Source organism: Leptonychotes weddellii, chromosome 8, assembly GCF_054177405.1.
Source record: "Leptonychotes weddellii isolate Sample4059 chromosome 8, ASM5417740v2, whole genome shotgun sequence".
Lineage (NCBI taxonomy): Eukaryota > Metazoa > Chordata > Mammalia > Carnivora > Phocidae > Leptonychotes > Leptonychotes weddellii.
Window position 1 is genome coordinate 51400396 of NC_138376.1, and position 21880 is coordinate 51422275.

Consider the following 21880-nt stretch of genomic DNA (forward strand, 5'->3'; position numbering starts at 1 on the left):
GAGAGTTGTTGCTCTTCTTTTCTTCGATCTCCTGTTGAGTTTGTAGGTGTTCAGAATGGTTTGATCCCTATCCAGCTGAATTCCTGAGAGGAGACGAAATCCAGGTCTCCTACTCCTCCGCCATCTTGCTCCGCCTAAGTTCAGTTTCTATAGAAACTTTAAAAATTGTTATATTTATAAAGATAAACTGCAATTAACTTGTCCTGTTTTTCATGATACATAAATGTGTGTATACATACACACACATAACTTAACCTGCTGAATTATTAAAGTTTCACTTGCTGATGCTAAGAAAATGCTCTTCATTAAAATAAGTTTCGTATAGGTTTCTGTAGCTGTTTTAGCTGCACTAATTATCAAGTGAGTCCATTGTGCCTCATTATCCAGAACACCTCTACCCCGTGGTTATTAACCTACAGTTGTCACAAGAGTAACTGAAGATGAAGTGGTAGGAGGTTAAGAAATTATTGGGCAGATATTTTTTGAGTCCTTCTTAAATGTATCTGATTTCTGACTGCTTCATTGCTGCTGCTTTTTTTCTTTTAGGAATTCTTTTTTTTTCTTTTAGGAATTATTCTATTATGAATAATTAAGGAATTATTTAGGAATTAGCAAATTCCTTACTCATCCTGTAGTAGTGTAAATGTTAGATTCAGTAAAATCTTTGTTGAATGATACCTTGCTGCAAGTTAATATTTATTTGGGCTGCTGTCCTCTTGCTTAATTAAGCTTGCTGATGATATTAATTGCAGACTCTTCATCATAAGTGAAAGTTCCTTCAAACACTTGTTCAAAGGTCTAATTTCTTCAAAATGCTTTTTCCCCTAGAGAACACTACTCAGTCATCTGTCTCCTAAGCAGCTGGCCCTGTTCCAAATTTGTTTCAAACACTCATTCCACCAACCTCTTCCTAAAAGACATCATAACAATCTGATTGTTTGGATTTTGGATCATTGGGATTTTTGGAATTACTTTGAATATGGGAACTTTTTTTTAAGCCAAATACAGAATCACTGGAGTACTTGGACTCTATAAAATGATTATAGATAATTGGACTTCTTTACTATGGGATGTAAAGTAAGATTCATATAATTTTACACACTAAGTTATGGGAAAGCAGGACAATTAGAGAATTCATGCAGCTTCCAGTGGTGTTGAATATAGTATCAGGCTACACTGAGCTCTTGGATTCTCACAGACCCTCCTTAGCGGCCAGTACCCTTCCAGTATCTATAGAATCATGAGTCTTTGGCCATAGCCTATCCTCAAGGTCACAGTCACTGGTGGCACCAGGTCTGCTTCTAACTTGTCACTTCATTTGGCGGTTAAAGGGATGTAACACTCCTGAGTGCAGACATGTCACCTGAAGAGTGTTTTTCTCACTTCCATAATCCACAGGTCACCATTTATTTAAAATAACTCTATTGAATAGATACAGAATGAAAATAACAAGAAAACTGCTATGTTATTGGATGGCATGGTTAATAAGTTTTAAATATTTCACTCCAATAAGGACATACCAATTTTTCTTAATTTTTAAAACTTCAAAATTTTGAAATTATAGTTGTAAAGATGAGCACTTATATTTGGAGTTAAATACTTGTATTTTTTTAAGATGAAAATAACTTGATTGATTTTTCTGAGTAAATTTCCAAAGAAAATTATTAGTTCTTAAAGTATTCAGTATTCGCAGAGCCAGATCTCCCACAGTTGGCTTAATGTGACTTGTATGCATCTCCCAGAGTACCCAGACAGGCTCAACTTTGATTCTTCTTCTGAGCATTTGAATTCTTTGGGGTTCTTTTTCTTGGAATTAGAAATGCTTAAGAGTTCTGTTTAAAGATAAAATTAAAAAAGATGAATTGTCTCGCTTGGAACAAGAACATATGCAAAGTGCCATTGAACATATAGCTCAGGTATAATATTCTCAAAGTGAAGCTTTCTTAATTTTTTAAAGTTTAATATTTAAACTAGAAAGTTGATTGATGTTAATGGAGTGAAGCATATTCCGAGCAGTGTAGAGTAGAATTTGTACATCAGCTATACTTTATACTTACATCTAGTGTGATACTGTAATAAATTAAGTGATTTGCATATTAATCCTATTATTCTAAGATAAACCTACACATTGAAGTTTGGCTAGGTGATAGCAGTAAATTTTTTAAGTCAAGGCCCTGAACAAAGTATTAGTTTCTTCTGAGGCCCAGGAGAAAAATAGGACACTAAACAACACTATATTATGAAATCAATTTATGGGATATGGAAACTCATGGAGGATGAAGAACTAGAGCATCTAATTATGTTCTTTTGTGTTTCTAATACTCATCACCATATACAGACTTGCACTAGGCATTCTAACCTTATATGTGCAGCTCTGCTGCCAACACACCGAGCCAATAACTGTCCCCTTTACATCCATTCAGCACAGCTAGGATTTTGCCTAAGAGACTTGGCAAATTTTCTGCTCGGAGTTCATGTCAGAAAAGCTATCTTATATAGCCAGTGTAGCAGGTGTTATAGGTTATTAGTCACTGGTGACTTCTGGTAAGCTTGGTTGGACAGAAACCACTGGCAGTCAAGATGAGTAAATTGGATGGCCTAATTTCCGTGAGAACTAAATCACTTAATGCATAAGATCACACATGTGCTTGCACTTATACACACGTGCACGCACACACATACGTTCACAACACCCTTGTGGTGTGTGGTGGGAAAATGAAGTGAGGGTTTGGACCCTGGGAGCAAAACCTGCCCACCGTGTTACCTTCAGACATAACACTCAAAGCCTGCTTGTGTTCATTACTTGAGTGTTTCAAACAAAAAGTTACCTCATTCTCTATTTCACTTATGTATGCCGTGTATCAGATACGTTCTTTGAGAAGTGGGGATATTTTTAAAAAACAGGAATAATTATTTTCTAGTCATCTTAATCCTAATAATGTGATAGGAAAAGGTCAATAAATATGGAGCCTAATTTATGCTAAAACCAGTCTTCTGTCTGCTTAATTACCTACAGTTTATCCCTAAAATGTTTATTTTACTAAGAAAACTTTCACAAAAAAAGAAAAATTCTGTTTCTCACAGAGTAGGTATGCAGTAAATGATAGCCATCATTATTGTACCATTCAGATATTGACTAACCAGAGTTTGATTGCCTATGTTTGAATCCCAGCTCAAATCCTCAGTCTATAATTTTAGGGCATGTCTCTTGGTTTCTTCCAAGTTTTTTCTTTTTTAAAATGGGCATTATATTGTATCCACTTTTAGCTTTGTCTTAAGGATTAAATGAGATTATTCATAAAAGTGACAGCTCAGTGCCTGATCTATGAATAAATATAGTAGTACCCACTTATCAGCGGTCAACTGCAATCTGGAAGCAGATGGTCCTCCTTCGGACATATGGTCAGAAGGTCAGTAGTATCCTAATGCTACATCACAATGCCTGTGTCATTCAATTCATTTCATCTCATCATGTAGGCATTTTATCATCTCATAACATCACAAGAAGAAGGGCAAATACAGTACAGTAAGATATGTTGAGAAAGAGAGACCCTATTCACATAACTTTTGTTACAGTACATTGTTATAATTATTCTATTTTATTATTAGTTATTATTGTTAATCTCTTCCTGTGTCTAATTTATAAATTAAACTTTGTCATAGATATGTATGTATAGGGAAAAACCACAGTATATATAGGATTTGGTACTATCTGTGGTTTTAGGTCTTGGAAGGTATTCCCTGTAGATAAGGATAGGACTACTGTATTTGATAAATAGATATAATTTTAAAAGAAAACAGTTTGATGATTCAGTTATTCTAAACGCAGGCTTACTATGAAACTAAATTAGAACTCATTTGAGGGAATTTATATCATTTATTCAAAATATATTTGGTGGAAAATGTTAAAAGTCATACATATCTTAGATAATTTTGACCTCTAAAAACAAAGTAATGTTTGCATGTTAGCAAACCAATTAATTTTCTATTTAACTATATATATATGAGTATAAACTCTTCAATATTAATAATAGCAGCCATTTACTCAATCATTATTATGTGCTAGACACTGTCCACAGACTTCGTTACATCATTTTATTTATTTCTCACAGTATCTCTGAGGTAAGATTTACTATCATCACTATTTCATAGATTAAGAAACTAAGATAGAATAAAAACTTCCCCAAAGTTTCATAGCTAACAGATGGTAGGTCCAGGATTTGAATCTTACCCATATGAGTTCATAGCTCTGGCACCTTTACTTCATCTGGATAAAGCTCCTCAAGTATCCGAATTTCCTTTGTACAGGCAGTTTATTAGATCTTAAATTCATTTGCCTACTGCCTAGAGAGGGAACTGTACAGAGGATTTCCTGAATTCTGCTGCAGGGGAGGCTGTGTTCCTTCTCCTTAAATCCATGGACCCCCCAACTGTAGAGGTTCTGACTCTCCCACCCTCAGAAAATTGTGTCCGCCAATTAAAAATCTTCATCATATGTTTTTTTCACCGAATGAAAGTATTTTGTTTCGCTTTATCTTCCGAAATAAGTATTATGAAAACAACATGATTCTGTTTGGTTTCCAAATTCAGAAGTATATTTGAAATAAGCTTTTAAAATTCCCATACCTGGACTGTCTGGAGATCCTTATCTGTCCACCTCCGGGTGGCCAATCATGGTCACACCCTCCAGATTACCTTACCTCAGCACCTAACCTAGAAAATTCTCTTTATATTTTCTATAGAATATGCTTTCAGTATATAAATATATAATGTTATGTATAAGTATATATAAGAATACTTACTATAGATCTAATTTAAGTATATATATAAGTGTATATTCTTTTGGTCAAATATATATATACAAACTTTTGTTGTATATTCATTTGGTCAAAAACAAAAGCGTTTAGCTTAGCACCATGAGTTTATTAAAAAAAAAAAAATGTGAACTTCCAGAGGTAAAAAGCCATATGCATTAAAGCACTTAAGAAGTACATTTGATAACGTGATGAGAGAGTTGCCAAGTTGCCTGACTTAAAACCAGCGGGGCTAACCATGCTCACGCCGAGGCGCTTTGTGCGACAGCCCTTTCACCACGCACTCTGAAGCCCCCAGTCTCTGCAGCAGGGCTAGACCGAACTGGGCACATCCATTGTTCCCTGTCCGCCTTTGTATTTCTTTTCAGTTGGAAAATGAAATGACTGTGATCTCTGAATCTCGATTTTCCCCTTAAAAAGACATTTTATGAGAAGACTGCCGCTTCAGGAAATAAAGGCAGATGCTGTTACAGTTTATGAAAGCGCAGACAAGGCCGGTAGCTGTTGTGAATTATAATGAACTCCGAGACAGCCCTGGTCCAGATGTAGCAGTAATGCCTTAGAGATTCAGAAACTTATAGGCATTTATTGAAAAAGATAGAGAATTTTTAAGTCATTTGGCTTTCCATCTATATTATCTAGTGTCACCTCGTTTTCCACTGAGATTCAGAATTAGTATTAATTTCAGAGGTCTTCCCAAGTTTAAAAAAAAAAAAAGTTAAAATACCTATTTGTATGCAACAATTTATTGTAGGAATTGAAATACTAAATGAGAAGAACAAAAGAAGGGCAGCTCACCTTTATTCTAACAATGGGCTCTATCCTTCCTATGACCTTGTCAAGGTTTACAAAACAAGTATGAGCTTTGTGTTAGAGGAAGTGCTTCTTAAACAGAGAATCATCTGTATACTTCTGTATATTTCAGAAAATTCTGCAGTGAAAAAAGATAGTCAAATCTGGACATAGGCTTGAACTTTTTATTATAACCACTATTCATAGGGAAAATGACCGCAAAGAAAACAGTTTTGTCAACCTACTGTTGACTTCACTTACTAGAGTTCCAAGAATGATACCTGGATTATCAGTGAGAAAATTACTGCTTTTACATGGAGTAAGCCTTGTTTAATTGTCTCATTTATGAGCACTATTTTCATACAATATAACAGTAAAATAAAGAAACAGGAGAAGGACAGAGGGTAACAGCAGGACAGGAAAAAGAAAAAGAAACTTGCTTACTCTGCAGTTGATTTTATTTCTTAATGGTTTCTTATTCCCTTCTAATGCCTTCCATGCACACCCCAAGTAGAGCAGTTGGCAGAGAACACAACAGATGGATGACAGGCTCAACACATGCAGTGGATCTGGCACCCAGGCACTTGACTTTTATTTGCTAAACAGTTAGCCAGATTTCGAGAACTTAGTCTGCTAATGTTCCTATTTGGCTTAATGCACTATGAGAATCTAGCACATAAATAGTAAAATATTGCCATAAAAAAGATCACACACTCTCTGCTTCTCTGCATAGTTTAGTGGCTATTTTATCCTTGGTGTAGATTGCTGAGATACGCCAGAGTGCATTTAAGGTGTAATTGGTATTTGATAAAAAGACATCTACAATTTCAGATATTAGAGTTTTCTAAAAGTGACTCTGTGTAAAGGAGATTTTAGCTATCCAAGTGAGGGACAGACATTAGCCAGTGTAGGGTACTGAATGAACCTGTTAGGTACTGAGTAGAAGATTCAAGAGCATGATGATACATGATTGGTACATTTCTTCCCTCTCACCATCTTACATTTTCACAGATTACTAAATTCAAAGCTGAAGAAAAATTGTATCTTTTCCGTAAAGTCTCCTTGGCACTGGATGGGTTAATAGCCCCTTCTCTCTGCTCCCATAGTACTTTATTTACATTATCAACATAGTTTGTGTCTTTGTCTCAGCTGTGAGCTCCAAGAGAACAAGGTCTTGTTCCTGTAACCCCAGAACCTGACCCAGCATTTGGCACCTGATTGATTCTGGATAAGTGTTTGTTGAGTTATTCAGAACTCAAGTGGACTTAGCCCCAGGCCAGTAGAGAAAAGAAATTGAAGATGATTGTTTAGAACCGTGCTGAGCGGGAATTGGAAGAGGCAGCGGTGCATCAGTGCAAGTCTTCTGAACTTTCTGCAAAAGCATGCTTCAGGGAAATAGGAGGGCAGGAGAGTCTCTTATCTACCTAGCAAAGCTTACAGATACTGCTTCCTAGAGGGAAATCTAATAGAGAGAAGTGTGTGCAGCTCCAGAATTTGCTTCCCATTTTCTCATGGAGAAACTATGCTCTTTCTTCTCTCTCAAGCAGAAATCTTCAGGTTATCACGCTCTCTCTTTTTCCAAATTAGGTTTGAAAAAAAAATCTCCTGACTTTCTGACAACGTTACTAATGCATGTTCTTTCTCCATGTCTTCACAACCATTTACCTCAGGGCTAAAGATAAATAACCAAAGACTTGAGTGCATTAAAGCTCCAGTAGAAGTAATTGATAGAGTAGAGCTATAAATTACTCATCAGGAGGAATACTTTGGACAGGAAATAGTTTGCACTTACTGGTATCTCACTGTCCTCAATTAGGAGCTTACTGAAGACACTGTCCTTCTCTTCATACCTTACATCATCTTTCACTTGTTAGAATACTTGATTCAGATGCCAGTTACTATATTTCGGATATTTCAGGAGATGATTCATGTTAAACGTCTTCTATTTCCCTAGTACTTTAATGAAGCTTCAAGCTTACTTAGAGACTATCTTAGAGCTAGTCTTACAATATAGTGAAAAGCCAAAACACTTGTTCTTGACAACGCCACTTGAAAAAAAATCCTCATAAGTACATAGGAGTGCAGGTTTTTAATGGGCTCTACCACACTGATCAAGGCTCAGTTTCCTATGTTATATATGGAAAGAATTGTCTAAATTCTAAATTGTCTAAATAATTTCAAAATTATTTGTTTTCTTGTTTTTTAATTTGAATAACTCAGTATAATTTTCATTCAATTAATTTGTAAAAGGATTGTAAGATATAGTCCCTTGAAAGGAAAACTTAATGGTTGTAGTTGACTCCAAGCTCAATGTATACATAAGCAATTTAGCTTTAAAAAAGCAAGTTGTATTAATAGGAGTACTGGATAGTGTCCAGAACAAGGTGTGTGTGTGTGTGTGTGTGTGTGTGTGTCTTTGTGTGTATGACATTTCTGTTCTCTATTCTGTGTGGTGAGACCATTTCTGGAGTGATGTGCTGAATTCTGAGTGCCTCATTTTAAGAGACATATTGTGTGACCAGTGTGTGCCCAGAAAACAGTGACTAACATATTAAGGGACTCCAGACTATCATTGAAAAATTACTGATTTGCTGAATAGGCTTGATATTGACACAGAGGGATGTCATATATAAGACCCATAAGATATTTTTCCTTTGTGAAATAAGACTAATGGGTAGAAATTTGGGGAAGGTTAATTTGAGTTCAGAAAGCATTGTTGCAGTATCCACTTACAGTATCCAATTTGAATTGTTTTGTTCTGCTCTCCAAAATACAAATTAAACAGCAAAAGTGCCTGACTTTAAGAAGCTTTCAGTAGAGTCAGTACCTCCACAAATTCTTTTTTTAATTTTATTATGTTATGTTAGTCACCATACAGTACATCATTAGTTTTTGATGTAGTATTCCATGATTCGTTGTTTGCGTATAACACAATAAATTCTTTAATGGAGATGGTGGATATCAATGTATGAATTTATTCTTGTCCCTATATTTAAGACTACCCATCCTGCTTTTCTAGGTATATGCACTTGCATATTCTTGTGTACCCCCACACACAGGTCACTCAGGTTGGTAGTTTTTGAGACAGTATATGTTGGATTCAGCTACTGCTAACTCCCCATATTTATATTATTATGATTAAGACATGTATTGACCATATATTATCTTTGGTGGGCTAGTTTTCCCTTCTTTGAACCGACCCATAAGAATAAGTAATAATAAGTAACAAGCTCATTCATCTTATGGTTAAGAATATTATAAATTTGGGGTGCCTGGGTGGCTCAGTCGTTAAGCGTCTGCCTTCAGCTCAGGTCATGATCTCAGGGTCCTGGGATCAAACCCCACATCGGGCTCCCTGCTTGACGGGAAGCCTGCTTCTCCCTCTCCCACTCCCCCTGCTTGTGTTCCCTCTCTCGCTGTGCCTCTCTCTGTCAAATAAATAAATAAAATCTTTAAAAAAAAAAAAGAATATTATAAATTTGCCTTATCCTGAACATTAATATGATAATGTAAATCCATGTGTTTGCTGCATTAAGGATCCAACAAATACAAAGAATTTGAAAAGTTTGAAGTTTTAAACCCTATGCAGTATATACTTTTTTTTTTATTCTTATGTTAATCCCCATACATTACATCATTAGTTTTAGATGAAGTGTTCCATGATTCATTGTTTGTGCATAACACCCAGTGCTCCATGCAGAATGTGCCCTCCTCAATACCCACCACCAGGCTAACCCATCCTCCCACCCTGCAGTATATACTTTTTAACTTGACAATTTATTTCTTGGAATGAAGTCCAAGAAAATAGGAGGAAAAAATACTCCTCCCTGAAAACAAAAGGACTTAGATTGGATGAAAGTTCTGAAAAAAAAAATAGGAGGTATCTATTTTATTTCTTGAAGTATTTAGTTGAGTGGCAACAATTTAAGAACCATAAAAATTCAATTTCTGAAGATTATGTCCTGAGTAAAGCAGACCTGTAGTCAGAAATGTAGAGGTCAAGTTAGCGATACACAAAATCAAAATCAGATTTACTTTCACCTGCCTCTTTTGTTGGTTTTCATGCTAGAATTCTGGCATTCCATTTCAGATGTTTTTTCCAGCTATTTCACTCAACATTCAATTTAAATAAATCTTCTCTTAATAAATATGAGTTAATTAGTGGGAAAACACTGATATATTTCCAAATATATCCGTTCCTGGAAAACGTGCTGTAAAATGAAATGATAGGCCAAATTAAATTTTTAAATATGGAAGCAGTGTTATATAGTAGGATTTCAGACTTTTTAATCAGAGGGTGAATGCCTAATTTTTTAAACCAAAAAAATCACTGCGACATAGTATATAAATTTCTGTTTTCTGGGCTTAGGTATAGTTATTAGCAAATTTTCACTTCCCTGTTTAATCTTTCTTTGCTCTGTCTCATTGGGACTAGGTTTGGAAACATAGCCCTGGGGAATGTGATTTCTTATCAAGTGTCCAGACAACATGTATTTCCTGCATAATAAGAAAAGACATAGATCCCACTGTCAAAGGAATCAGGAAAACTAATTATTTTTTATGCCTAGCTGTGCTTACTTCAGGGAAATGTGCAGTGATAAAAAGGAGGTAAAATGAAATCCTTTGATCAGTTTTTCAGAAAGCCACCAGCTGGCCCTAAATCACACCTAAGTTTTTTCCAAAAGCTTCTCAAAGAGGTTGCTTTGAATTCTGGAAAGGGTGCTTTAGATGGCTCTGTGAAGTCGGAGATGGGAGATGCATTACAGTGTAATAACACGGCAAAAGTACTATCAGCCACAACGTTAAATTTGGCCCCACTTGGTATTACACATACTCATTCGCTTGTCCTTCTGTAGCTTGCATTTGTAACAGGAAAAGGACACAGTTCCTTTGATGGGAAAACCCGTAACAGAAAGTATATGCCTGAGAAACAAGCTTGGAATGTTATGGTAGCTGTGGGAAATATTGATTGTACTTTTCTCTCAATAATGGGCTAAAATATTGATCAGAAGCCAGAGAAGCTTCTTATTTCTTTTTTGTGCCAGGACTGGGAGGAAGGAAAAACAGCAAGGTTCAGAAAAAGCAGCTAATGTCTGCCCATCCAGTAATTTTAGATAGGCCATTTATTTGCTAGGTAGAATTCCATTTGACCTCAAGCTGCATTAGGTTTTGGATAAAGTCCTGACGGAAATGTCATTATCCATGAATCTTTTAAACAAAAGTTTGCTCTTTAAGACTATTTTCTTCTTTAGTTTTATGCTACTTAACAAATCTGTTTGTTTGTTTTTGAGATAGGGACAAAATAAATATGTTAATTTATCCCTTAGGAACTAGAAAAATGACAAATGGTTTAAGATTATTAAAAATTGTTAAGTAGGACATCTCTGATCACTTCAAGAAAATCAATGAGAAAAAAAGTAAAAAGGGTTCTGAATACCAGTGTTGCCAAATTTAAGCTTCAATAGTGTCCACTCAGAATCTCAAAATCTTCCACCTGCTAGTGTGTGAAGCTGACTTTTTCCTGTGAGAGTCATCAGTGGTGTCCACTGGTTATCTGGGAGTTTAGGATTATGTTTACAAAACCAATTCCTAGTCAGGAAAGAATGGGGCCAATTAACACTGGCCATAGGAAAATATCACATTTTAATTGCAATAATCATTAAACCTGTGTCCATTAAAGAGAGAAAAACAGCCTTAATATCACAGCTTTAGAGATTTTTGGTACACAATTAACGATATTTCTGGGTCTAACCCTAACCTGACATATGCCAGAAGTGGGGCTTGAGGTGCCAGAACTTGAAGCACATAGTACATAGGAGTGGGCTGTCAGCAAAGAAAATGAGAAAGAGATACCATCACTACTTTTTTTCCCCCAAAAGTATTTTTGGCCGTGTATACTGTATCAGTGTACTTTACTGGATTATATGCCATATCTTGTTATCTTGTGTAACTTGTAATGTGATATAAAACATTATATTAGACCAACCGATGAAAATAATTCTGCTCCTTATGAACAAGTGGACATACTTCTGTGATGAGTAACAGAAGCTCAATTTCCACAGAATGTTCCCGGGCATCAAATACTTAATGTGCTTTTACTATCACTTTATCAAATGAAATGGGAAGTTTCTCATATATTTGTGTAATGCCTGGGGTCTAGAACTATAACAGTTTTTTATTTTTATTTTTTAAATTTTTTTTTAAAGATTTCATTTATTTATTTGACAGAGAGAGAGAGACACAGCGAGAGAGGGAACACAAGCAGGGGGTAGTGAGAGAGGGAGAAGCAGGCTTCCCGCTGAGCAGGGAGCCCGATGTGGGGCTCGATCCCAGGACCCTGGGATCATGACCTGAGCCAAAGGCAGACGCTTAAAGACTGAGTCACCCAGGCACCCCTATAACAGTTTTTTAAATAATAGAAATATATTTATTACATAGATAAGTATATTATACTTTATTGATGCTTCAACACTTAATTCCACTTAACAACAGAATTTTGCCTTTAGTGTTTATTATATTCTATGATGATAGCAGTTATACTGTGGAAAAACTTAGATTATTTATTTATTTATTTATTTTTAAAGATTTTATTTATTTATTTGGCAGAGAGATACACAGTGAGAGAGGGAACACAAGCAGGGGGAGAGGGAGAGGGAGAAGCAGGCCTCCCGCCGAGCAGGGAGCCCGATGCAGGGCCGATCCCAGGACCTTGGGATCATGACCTGAGCTGAAGGCAGACGCTTAACGACTGAGCCACCCAGGTGCCCCAAAACTCAGATAATTTAATCTAAGAAGAGCTTTAGTCTTTAAAATAATATGTGTGTCTGTATATAATGATATAACTATTAAAAATTACTAAATTATTCCCAAATGTTTTAATTAATGAAATAATAATGCTCTATTTAGATTTAGACAGAATATATTATTGCTATTTTAAAGTTTGAAGATGTAATTTTTTTTCTTCATATATTTGAATTTTACTTAAAAATTCTAAAAATTGGTATCTAACTTCATTCTAGGTAATGCTTAAAAATTGTTGTCTTATAAATTACTTATGTTTTCGAGAAATAAAACAGATCAATGGAATTGTTAATTTATTTTGAGCTGTCTAAACCTGGAAACTCAGGAGCCAAAGTCAGTTCCTATAAGTAGCAAAATTCCTAAGGTTCCATTGAGAATATGCACATCCTCCCAGGAATATCTCATTTTAGCTGGTGGGCTGTTTACAAAGCAGGCTTGTCAAAGAAATGACCCATGAATTCCAGTAATGGAAACTGATAAGCATCTGCTGAAAACCTTTTTACCCAAGACAGGAACCAGATGAATGGAAAGAACTAAAAATTCTTGTAAGCAGTTTTTTCAAGTGAAATGGCATTGAGTATGTCTTCGATTTAAAGGCAATCAACAGATATGAGCAGATATATATATATGAGCATGTTTACATACATATCTGTATGTCTATCACTTTAATAGACATGATATATATCTCTAATAGATATATAGATATATCCAGTTGTTAGATGAGGTCACTTATGAGCCAGAAATCTTTTCCATGAGACAGTGGAGGGAGGTGTTTGTGTGCACAGAGCTGAAGTGTTTGCGTTCAAATTCCATTTCTATCTCCCACTGGCTGTGTAATCGTCTATGGTAAGATGATCGTAACAGTGTACCCAATTAGGTTTGTTGTGAGAATAGTGCCTGGCCCATAGAAAACCAATGCCAGACTTCAATATCATGTCCAGAGATTTGAAAGAGAAAATGAAATAAGGGATATTAAATAACATGCAGGCCGTGGAGTTAGAGAGACCTCAATTCAAATCTTAGGTGGTGCCACAAGATGGGTGACCCTGAACATTACTCAGAGACTCTGTTTTCTTTCTTTCCTTCCTCCCTCCCTCCCTCCGTTCCTGCCTTCCTTCCTTCTTCCTTCCTTCCTCCTTCCTTCCTTCGATTTATTTATTTGAAAGAGAGGGAGAGAGAGGGCACATAAATGGGGGGGGGCAGATGAAGAGAATCTTCAAGCAGACTCCCCGTGGAGCTCGTTGCGGACCTGGATCTCACGACCCATGTGATCACAACCTGAGCTGAAACCAGGAGTCAGACACTTAACCCACTGAGCCACCCAGCACCCCATAGAGTCTGTTTTCTTATTTTGTAAAACTGAAGTACCAATCCCACAGTTGTAAGATAAGGAAGGATAGATAGAAAGCCACTGAATGTGCTAGACGTTCAGTATTAGGTTACCTTTCCCCACAACACTAGAACTAGTTCTTAAAGACTGTAAAAATTTCTTTTTTTTTTTTTTAAGATTTTATTTGTTTACTTGAGAGAGAGAGAGAGAAAGAGAAAGAGGGATAGAGCACGAGCTAGGGGAGGAGTGAAGGAGAGGGAGAAGCAGATTCCCCACTGAGCAGGGAGCCCATCGTGGGACTCAATCCCAAGACCCCAGGATCATGACCTGAGCCGAAGACACTTTTTTTTTTTTAAAGATTTTATTTATTTATTTGAGAGAGAGAATGAGAGACAGAGAGCACGAGAGGGAAGAGGGTCAGAGGGAGAAGCAGACCCCCCGCTGAGCAGGGAGCCCGATGTGGGACTCGATCCCGGGACTCCAGGATCATGACCTGAGCCGAAGGCAGTCGCTTAACCAATTGAGCCACCCAGGCGCCCGAGCCGAAGACACTTAAACAACTGAGCCACCCAGGCGCCCAACTGCAAAAATTTCTTTATTCATTTGTTTTTTATGGCTAATAAAACTTATTCTCTGTACTTCTCTTAGGGTGAAAATGGTTTACATGGAGCTCCAGGCTTAGCTGGTCAGAAGGTAAAGAGTTTTTAATGTTTTATATAAGTTAAGAATTTAACATCTTAAAAAATTGAATTTACACATAATATGGTGAAGATTCAGAAAATTAATTTGATGAAACTGAATTCCCTGGAAGGCTCTTAGAAAGCCACTAATTGGTCTTTCCAAAGAGAACCCATGGAAATAATCCCTTCTCAAAGGAATCAGGATAGGAGAAAGCTTTATCAGAGAGCTTTAGCAACATGCTTCTCCAGAGAAGTCAATGATGGTGCTTTCTGGGGGCTGTGGGAGTGTCCAGAGCTGCTCTGGACATATTTTCACTGCTATTAGCGTCTAAAATGAAGAGTGGAACAATTTTTACTGCCTTTGACTATATTTGGTTCTTTCTTATTTATCTCCCTTTTTGTATATCCCAGATCGACTAAACATAATAGTTACAGTGATATAAAATATTAAATATTACAAAGGTGCTACAACTAATCTCTTTGAAAAATCTTTATCAGAATAAAAAATTTGTAATAAATTACAATGTTTGTATTGACTGGGCTACTTCTTTCTGTGCCTAGTATCTTTCTCTTTACCAAGGTGAACTTGATTTGTACCCGTTTATTGCCCCAGGGCTGCTTTCTCCTCCTGGGAAGGAGTATGACCAGCATTGCTGGACACACAGAGTCTAGTCTACTCCAGTTTCCTGGAGGGTTTGGGGAGCCACTTCAGGTGGAGCCAGCTGTCATAATACCACCCAGATAATCCTACCACAGGGGAGAGCATTACTGATGCAATATTAGAGGCCCCCCCCCCAGGCCAACCCTATCATCTCTATGCTCTGGAAGTTTTACAGGTCTTAGCAACAAGATGTCAGAAGTTACTATTACATCTAGGTTTTTCTCTGTAGCTAAAAATTACCATTAAAAAAGATATGCATTTATTGATAGTTACAGCTTTTGAAAAATCTTCCCTTGCTTGGCTTGATAAAGAAAGTAAGACTGAACTGGCAGTGATGAAATGGCAAGCCTCTGAATTTCTTCACAGCAGCTCTAGACAAAACCCATTGATACAGCATGTGCTGCATCTGTGAGTTGAGTTGCAAGCCAAGGGATGTGCAGATTTATCTGCTGGGAAATAGTTTTGGACTTTCCAGCAGCTGTTTGTGGTGGCTGCATCATGCTGACATTGTGGCTGATGTACTGGGGATATTTAGCAGCTTCAATGTCAGCTTGGATTAACAGATCAAGCTAAAGTCCATATTTTAGGAAAAATGGTAGAATAAAGATAGACCGTGCATTCAGTGGCAAATATACCCAAATACTAACCTATTGTCTTTCCCGGTACCTTTCTTAAGGGCACATGAAGAAATAATAATTTAATCATGTGTGTAGGTGTGTGTATGCATATAAAGATATACATATATTTGATTATATACGATTTCTAATATATACACAGAGATTATACTTATAGTAAAAAGCGGGCATTCCTTTTCTAACACATGAATTTTAATTGTATCAAGCGTCACCTTGTTGCAGCATTACAAAAAAAAAAAAAAAAAACGTAGATAAGAAACCCTTCATCCCTTGTCTCCGTGCACTCGGGAAACGATTATTGAGTGCATCTTGTGGGGGGAGGGGGGAGGACGACCCATCTCCAGCACTCATTGGCTGGCTGTGTTGTCTTGAGTGCCTGACCTATATTTGGCATTCAGTGAATATTTGTTTGAATTATGAATCAAACATCAGTACTATAAATATCTGTGCAGAATTCAGTGGGAAAATAAGCTTGTCAGATCAGAGAGGGTTTTAGTTGAGAACAGGGGACTTAGACCTTTTGCAATAATGATGACGGTTGAAAGCCAGCAGTGCTACAGCCACCAGTCCCCTTTCTGTGACTGAGAGGCAGGAGATCTGGGTGGTAAAGAACATGCATGGCTCTGGTGTAGGAGCTGGAGCCAGGACTCAGGGTTCAAGGCTGAACTCATTCATCACACAGCTGTCACTGGAACGGTATTCCACAGACGTCAGCTTGAGAGGGCTGTTCTACGGGATCTAGTGAAGTCAGTAGTAATAGTAATAATTAAAAGTAATAATAAAAAAGTAATAAATATAAATCAATAATAAAAAGTAAGAGTAACAATGGCTAACTTATTTGGTGCCAAGCACTATGCTGATGCATTCAATTCTCAAAACGTCTATGAGAAAGGTACCGTATATGGAGCAGTGCAGGTGTATGGAGATTACGTTGCATTGAAAGCACTGTTGTGAAGCTATAGCTTGTACCCTTTAATATTTAGGAATATTTAAATTTCATCCAAGTTAATATTGGTTTAAAGTTTACATATTAGAAATGGCTTTTATTTATAATTATTGATTTTTGTTACTGGAAACATTATCATTATTATTGTAATAATTGTGTGTGTTAAAAGTAGAGTTCCTATTATCGTATATATCATATTCCTCTTCTACAGGGAGAGCAAGGTTTTGAAGGCAGCAAAGGAGAAATTGGTGAAAAGGTAAATATCTCTCTTGATGTATGCATCAGTAAAAATACATTGTGTTCATGAAAATATTTTGAAGTGGAATATTTAACTTCTCTTGTGCTTTCCATAGAAACAATTCTAATTTTTTTAGAAAAAAACTTAAAATATTTACTTCACTTAAGTTAGACGTAATATATTGATGATTGTCAGAAATCTTTCTAAGCTTGTTTGGATGGTAGTTCTATCTAGATATTTCTTACTAAATGCATTCCATTGATATATAAATGATTCAAACATTGAGCATTATATTTGTGTGCTAAAACATCACTGATGCACTGAGTGTCCAAGTCTTTTAAATAAATGTTTTGTTTCCATGTACACCTGGTGTATCAGTGAAATTTTTCCTGAGGAGATAAATAAGAACTATACTAGGGTCAAACAGAGAAGAAATGTGAAATAGAATAGTTTGAAAGAGTTAAAATAAAGGGATGGTTTAATAGGGAGGGCAGGCAAGGTGTGGGAAAAACCACAGGGATTGTGCAACATCCCAGATTGAGTTATAGTTAACTCCTTAAACTCCACAAGGTTACCAGACTCAGAGGCAGAGAAAACTGTGGATACGGATCCAGACTGGTGCTGAGGGAAGCAGTGAACCCAATATTCAAGCAATCTTTGTTTTAAAAATTTATAGTCTTCTACTGAACGTACAGAGAATAGGAGTGCCTTAGTCATCCAAAATTTCCATTCAGACAATCATTTGAATCCTTCTGCATTTCATAAATCTAGTTTTATTTTTAAATAGAACAAAAACAGCACCATTCTTTGTTTCACAAAATGTCTTGTAATTGGACAGCCACAAGAAGGGAAGGGGGAGAGATAATCTCAAATTAGACAGTCTTGCCTGTATTTAGATTTCTGGGCCGGGATCAGTTATTTGCTTCTTTAATAAGTATTTTAGACAGAATGAGCATCTATAATAATTATGACAAATTATACATGTTGTAAGCTACTTGCTAATTACTTTTCCTCACAGAACTGTGAGGAAGAAAAAAGGATAGTTATATAGTAATCATATAATTGAGGAGAATTCCATTAAATTACGACTATATTTTAAAAGTGGATCTCTCTTTTTAGCGATCTTTTGAATATTTTTGCTTTAGAATGACAGTCATTGCCTTTAAATAAATGTCTTATTTATACATTTCCTGTTTTATTAATGGGACTTTACCTGTAGGAATAAGTGAGAATAAGGAAACACATAAATTCTCTGTAATTTAAAGTCACCATCTCACTAAAATCTTAGTGGTTATTTTGATATTTTATATACATAGTTGGTATTGCTCAGTAATAGATTCTCACAGGCTATGAAGTATAGAAAAATATTGCATATATTTGGCTTCAAAGATTTCCCTTCTAATTCCTCATACCTATTAACAATTGCTTTCAAATAGTCAATTTCACCATGAGGTGAAAATATTTGTGGAGAATGGTAGAGATAACAGGAAGAAATAAAGCATTAAATAGAAAAGACAATACCTTGGGGCGCCTGGGTGGCTCAGTCGTTAAGCGTCTGCCTTCGGCTCGGGTCATGGTCCCAGGGTCCTGGGATCAAGCCCCGCATCGGGCTCCCTGCTCCACGGAGAGCCTGCTTCTCCCTCTCCCACTCCCCCTGCTTGTGTTCCCTCTCTCGCTGTGTCTCTCTCTGTCAAATAAATAAAATCTTTAAAAAAGAAAAGACAATACCTTGAATGAGAACTATAATTCAGATGGTTTATAGCCAAATGTAAAATTCACATAGCAACCCTTATAATAAAAACATATTCTGCTTTGATTATTACTTACCAATTAGCAAATGTTTGCATTTTTTCAGTGTTCCACGCTACATATTCTGATCTATGACCACATGTATTTTCCCATAAGATAAATAATTAATGCCATCTTTTTGCTTCTAGATTAGAAACTGTTTCTAGATTAACTAAATAAGAAAAGTATGTGAAGCACGCATTTCTATGTGACACAAGCATGAGATTCTTGCACTGCTTACAGCATAATTTGTTTTCTGAACAAAAACTGTCTATTTTTAATTTTTTTATTAAAGTATTTGTTGGACATCCCAAAATTGGATGGGGGCAGGCCGTGCCGGCAGTGAAAGAATTCACCCAAGGCAGAACAAAAGAGATAGAAGTTTATTGAATACACTGCAAGGGAGCTGTGGGCAGAACAGCAAGGAGAGACTATCTGCCACGAGGTGGTAGTGAGGGGTTACAATTATAGGGCAGAATAAGGGAGTATGAGGACGTATGGAATTTTCCCTTTTTTGGTAATCTTACAGACTGTGCCTAGTTGTAAGCAGCCCATTGGTCAGTTAGAGCCTATGGCTTAATGAGCCTGTTTGCTTCAGCTCAGTAATCACCGTGGGCCCTTTTGCCTTGCTCAAGTTTCCATTACTCGAGCCTGTTGCCTAAAAGCGGCCTCTACAGTATAGTTGACACACAATGTTACATTAGTTTCAGGTGTACAACATAGAGATTCAACAAGTCTATGCATTATGCTGTCCTCACCACAAGTGTAGCTACTATCCATACAACACTATTATTATACCACTGATTATATTCCCCATGCTGTACCTTTCATCCTCATGATGTATTCATCCCATAACTGGAAGCCTGTACCTCCCACTCCCCTTCACCCATTTTGCCCATTCCCCCACCTGCTAAAAGACAATTTAATTTGATTTTCAATTCTTTGTGGAAGACTGGGTATATAATTACAATAAGATCTACCTTTCCTCTTTAAATGCCTTATTGTGGCCTTTACTGTATTTAAAATTTGACTGTTTTTGAATGATACAACTCACTATTTGCATAACAAAAGAATTCAGGGAGTTGTTATTGTTCAGAGATGTCATACCTACCAAAGGCACATGGCTACCAGTTGAACAAGAAAACATATATCAACTGTCAAAGAGATGGTGTTTGGATATCTTCATAGTGATGATACCACTATGTGGTATCCTATAATCCAGTATAAACCAAGTAGAGGAATCGGCTGTTTTTCTTGATGGCCAGAAATCTATCCTGCAGGCCAGTTTAACTCTTAAGCCAGACGGAGTAGATCCTCAACATGACTAATGTGGTATCCTTAGTCCAGAGAAGAACTCATGAAACTTGAACAAGTATAGAGGACCTCATTTGAAAGTATATTCCTGAGTTTATAAGCAACTTATGACAGGGAAGAAACTCATGTATTACCTGAGCAAGCACAATTCAGCCAAATCAGTCCTGAAGTGAAAATTATTTGAAAGATTGGTTCTTTCTCAAATTACTGATGCTGGCAGGACTCTCCCTGAAGAGATTTACTTTCAGGTTTACCTTTTTTGGGGGTTTATCATTTAGATGAATAGGAATGACCCTATCCCATTGCCCCATTGCCTGCTGCCAAAGTCAGGTGAGCATCACTCAAGGATCCTTTGACTCTAACAGCATACCTCATGAAGCAGGAGGGAGGAGGTCTATATTCTGACTGAAGAATAGACCCACCCCTGGGGTTTGTGTTCTGGCTTTTCTGTTTCTATAGGAGTGATCCCAAACATCCCTTCTTTGGGGGATTTTCCTTAGGTCCTTCAGTACACTTGGAGGTGTTGAAGGGGCTGCTACTAGTGAACAAAGTGGAGATTCCACTCTTGAGGTGACAGTTATCCCTATCTGTTAGCCTTCCCAGCAATGATAAAGCCAAACTCTTATTATGGTACCAAATATAAATGCATGAAGTAAGCTCTGACCATCACATTAGAAAAAGGAGATTTAGCAGGGGCTCATTAGTGATCTTCATTCCTAAACCCTGAGCCCAGGTTTTTACTTTAGGTCTTTGTCAAAACAGGAGGAATATTACTTGGTTACATTATGAAAAGAAGAAGAAAATAGAAAAGCAAATGTGAACATCTGCTTCATTATAGCATTCAGTATCTTTAAGTAATTGCTTCATGTGATTCGGTTTGCTTTTAACCCAATTCTTTTATGTTTTCATTCAAGCCCTGACTAACTTAGTTTAAAAACTGATTTCTTATGTTCTGTTAAACTTGATTCTGCCCAACTTTATCGTTAAATATCATTTGATTGTGAGAGAGAAACATCCGGTGGCAACTGCTGTTCATGGCACACTTTTCCTGACATTTTCTCTACATTTTCTAGCTAAAATGTAGTCGATTTTGTTCATTCAAGAGTGACATTTAAGTTAACGTGGGTACATAGGTAGCAAATCTTTACAAGGACTAAGACATTTCAGCTAGTGTGGAACTTTTCCATTTGGTGAATTAAAACGATCTTATCCTTGAAGATTTCTTAAGTTCAGTGAAAAGAAAAAGGACAATCAAATGCTCTTTTCTTCATGAACCATCTGGCTCTGGGAGATGTGGATAGCATCCAACCTTTGACATTCTGTAGTCAAGAGTGTTCATGGTTAAGCAGGTCTTGACTTACTCTTATTTAAACGTATGGCCCTTACCTACTTTAATCATCTCGATTACTGATCTTTTCTTCCACTCTGAGTTATACTTATAATAATGCAACTGCAAAACTAACAAATTCATATGGTTCCTGCTTTAATTCATCTCTTAAAACGTCAGGAAACTGGTTGCTGTAAATTTTCCAGTGACTTGTGATTTTTCTTGTCTTGCTGTTGCCAGAAGGTTACCTCAGTCCTGAAATGCCATATGACATAAAATAGTTATTTAAGTTGGAAAATTATGTTTAAATATTTATTTCTCTGGTTTTATAGCTGTTGTAAATATTTTTACCTGACAGAATCCACTGGAAAAACATCCAATTGATCCCTATTCTTCGTTGGTTTATTTAACAAGACATCATTATAGAATTCTGTACAAAATGTGATATTCAAATGAATAAAACTATTGAAATGTCTATTATAACGTAGGGTAGAGTACAAGAGTACTTTACTACTCCAAAACTGCCTGGGGTTATTTATAATTAAACCATGTAT

At 36.5% G+C, this 21880-nt stretch overlaps 1 protein-coding gene across 1 annotated transcript in view; it reads left to right on the top strand.

Annotated features, from left to right (window-relative positions):
* LOC102728278 (uncharacterized) overlaps positions 1 to 21880 on the top strand; it is a 249854-nt gene that overhangs the window by 74764 nt on the left and 153210 nt on the right. Inside the window, exons 10-11 of the mRNA XM_081829350.1 lie at positions 14386 to 14430; positions 16871 to 16915. Of these exons, the coding sequence (XP_081685476.1) occupies positions 14386 to 14430; positions 16871 to 16915 (90 nt within the window). The remainder of the gene's footprint in view (positions 1 to 14385; positions 14431 to 16870; positions 16916 to 21880) is intronic.